Source organism: Propithecus coquereli, unplaced genomic scaffold (assembly GCF_000956105.1).
Source record: "Propithecus coquereli isolate 6110/MARCELLA unplaced genomic scaffold, Pcoq_1.0 Scaffold57, whole genome shotgun sequence".
Taxonomy (NCBI): Eukaryota; Metazoa; Chordata; class Mammalia; order Primates; family Indriidae; genus Propithecus; species Propithecus coquereli.
Genome location: NW_012151618.1, coordinates 2,530,595 through 2,533,195, shown reverse-complemented (window position 1 = coordinate 2,533,195; position 2,601 = coordinate 2,530,595). Strand labels below are relative to the sequence as shown.

At 38.0% G+C, this 2,601-nt stretch overlaps 1 protein-coding gene across 1 annotated transcript in view; it reads left to right on the top strand.

The window, feature by feature from the left end:
- Positions 1–2,601, top strand: part of WDR72 (WD repeat domain 72) — a 266,498-nt gene that overhangs the window by 154,171 nt on the left and 109,726 nt on the right. Inside the window, 1 exon segment of the mRNA XM_012658023.1 lies at positions 937–1,028. Coding sequence (XP_012513477.1) covers positions 937–1,028 — 92 coding nt within the window.

Below are 2,601 nucleotides of genomic sequence, written 5' to 3'. Positions count from 1 at the left end.
AAATGAGGTGGGCGGGATAGGTGATCTTCAAATTCTTAAAAACTTAGGCTGCTAATAAAGTTTATTTATTTGTCTAAGTATGATCCCACAGAGCAGATGGTTGCCAGAGGTTTTCATTCTGAGTTTGTTCCTGACACAGAAGTCTGCTGCCCTTTGGGGGAGCTTATGGGCTTTCAGCATGCCTTCCATTAAATGCCCTTTAAACTGTTATCACACATTAGTTGATGCTTTAAAGAATTCTTCATTGAAACAAATTATAGAATGGAGGTGTCAGTCAGGCTGAGAGCCTGCTTCTCTAATCCAGGTTTGCTCTTCTGTGAGAGCCCAGATATCGTTTTTTGAGAAATCAAAATAATGTGTATTGGATTTGTCACACCAAATCCTTCCAAAAGATTTGACCATTTCATAAACATTTTGTTGTGGTTGTTAGGTTGAAAAATCACCGTATGCTTAACAACTGTGTGCATGACTTAACGGAATTTTAAGGAAATGACTGTCTGACAATGAGAACATCCCTGGTAGTGTCTGAAAATTCCTATGATTCAAACACTGGCCTAGGCTAAAGCCTGCCTTCCTAAGGCCCCAGTGGTACCTGGGGAAAATTCTTTGGCAGATGTCTACATATTAGGCTTTAAAAATTTGTTGCATTAGCCAGAAGTCATGTGACCTAAAGTAGCAAGGCCCCTCCTATAAAAGTGGGTCACAGATAATTCTGGTAAACTAAGATTTGTAATTCAAGTGGGACAAAGATTTTAGATGGGAGCAAAGTGGGGAAATAAGATTCACGAAAGAGATTAATGTGAAAGATGTTGCTAAAAATAATCTGTATTTGATTTACAAATTTGCTGAAGTAATCATGCACCCCATCTTCAATTTATCTTCTCGAAGTATTTTTCATATGTTAGTAATATCCTTTAAATCTTTTCTTTCCAACAGTTCCTTCAAAATGGAATCTGTACATAATAAGGCGAAAAGTCCTGCGAGCGATATTTTAAATATCTCAAGCTTCTATGGTTACTTAAGAAATGGTAAGGGAGTTACAGACATAGATACAAACTGATTTATTTTTTTCCTATGAAATGAAATAACTAGTGAATCCTTCTAAAACTGGATAGCAATGTTAAAATGAATAACATTGTATAAAACATAGATTTTGTCAAATGATCTTTGAAATGCCTGAACGTCTAAAACTTTTCAGCAAAGGAAATATCTAGATATTAAATTAAGGTAATATGTGATTTATTGGAAAGTTTATTGCATCAATATCTTTATTACCAAATAAATGATCATTCTATTAGGTAATTTTATTGCTATTTCCGAAGACTATGTGCTTCTCAATAACGATCTTGAATTTTTCTGAGTATCAATCTCAGTATTTATATTTTCTTTTGATACCAAATAGCTAATTCATCTCCAAAAACCTTTTCCAAATCTTGGGCATCTCAGTAAATGACAATCTTACCCTTCCAATTCCTCAGACCAAGAACTTTGGTATAATTTTTTATGTTCCTTTTTTTTTCAAATGCCACATCCAATCTTTCAGTAATCACGTCAGTTCTACCTTCAGAATATATCCCAGGGCCTGACCATTTCTGACCACCTACATGACCTACTCTCCCCACTCCTGCAGTGTGAGCCTCAATCCTGTCTAGCCTGGATGTCCACGGTAGGATCCCAACCACCTGTCTGCTCCTATTCTTGGCTCCTACTTTCCATTCCCAACCAAGCAGCCAGAGCAATCTATTCAGAACTAAGTCAGAACCTTATTCTTGTACTTATAACTTTCCAGTTACTTCTGTTTCACTCAAACTAAAAGCTACAGTCCTTACCGTAGCTCACAAGGCCTTCCGTGATCTGGTTTCTCTACCCATGTCATCGCACACACAGCCCCCATCTGACCTCATCTCTTAGTACTCACCCCCTGCTTAACTTATTCTAGCTATCCTGGCCTTTTTATCTTACCCACGCATGACAGGCAGGATTAGGACCTTTGCATTGGCTGTACCATTGCCTGGAATGTTCTTTCCCCAGATGCTCATATGGCTCAACCTGCTCTCCCTCCTTTAAGTCTTGCTCAAATGCCACTTTATCAATGAAGGTGCCCTACCTCCTTTCCAGCACTCCCCGCCCCTTTTCCGGTTACACTGTTCTCCATTATCCTCTTCCCTATCTGACATATATCACTTTTTCCATTTGTCGTTTGCCTCCTGCTGCCAAAATGTAAGCTCCATGGGGGTTACATTTTTATGACTATTTTATTTGTTGCTATGTTCCCAGTTCCTAGAGCAATATCTAAAAGGAATTAAGCAAATAAATCTTGAATTAGTGGATGAAAAAAATTAATAGATGAACAAAATTAAGGGATAAGCAGTGAATAGAGCAATGGTTTTGGAGATAAATGAGATAGATGGCTGAGATTCGAGATCTAGGCCTGCTATGTACCACTTATGTTCCATTGGGCATGTCTCTTACTCCTTTAAAAGCCCTATTTACTACATTTGTAAAATGGGGATATGATTGCAAGCTTAATGTGCCTCCAAAGTTGTGCAGTATGTAATCTGTAAATGAGATGACCTGAGTAACAGTACATGGCGGCCCTCA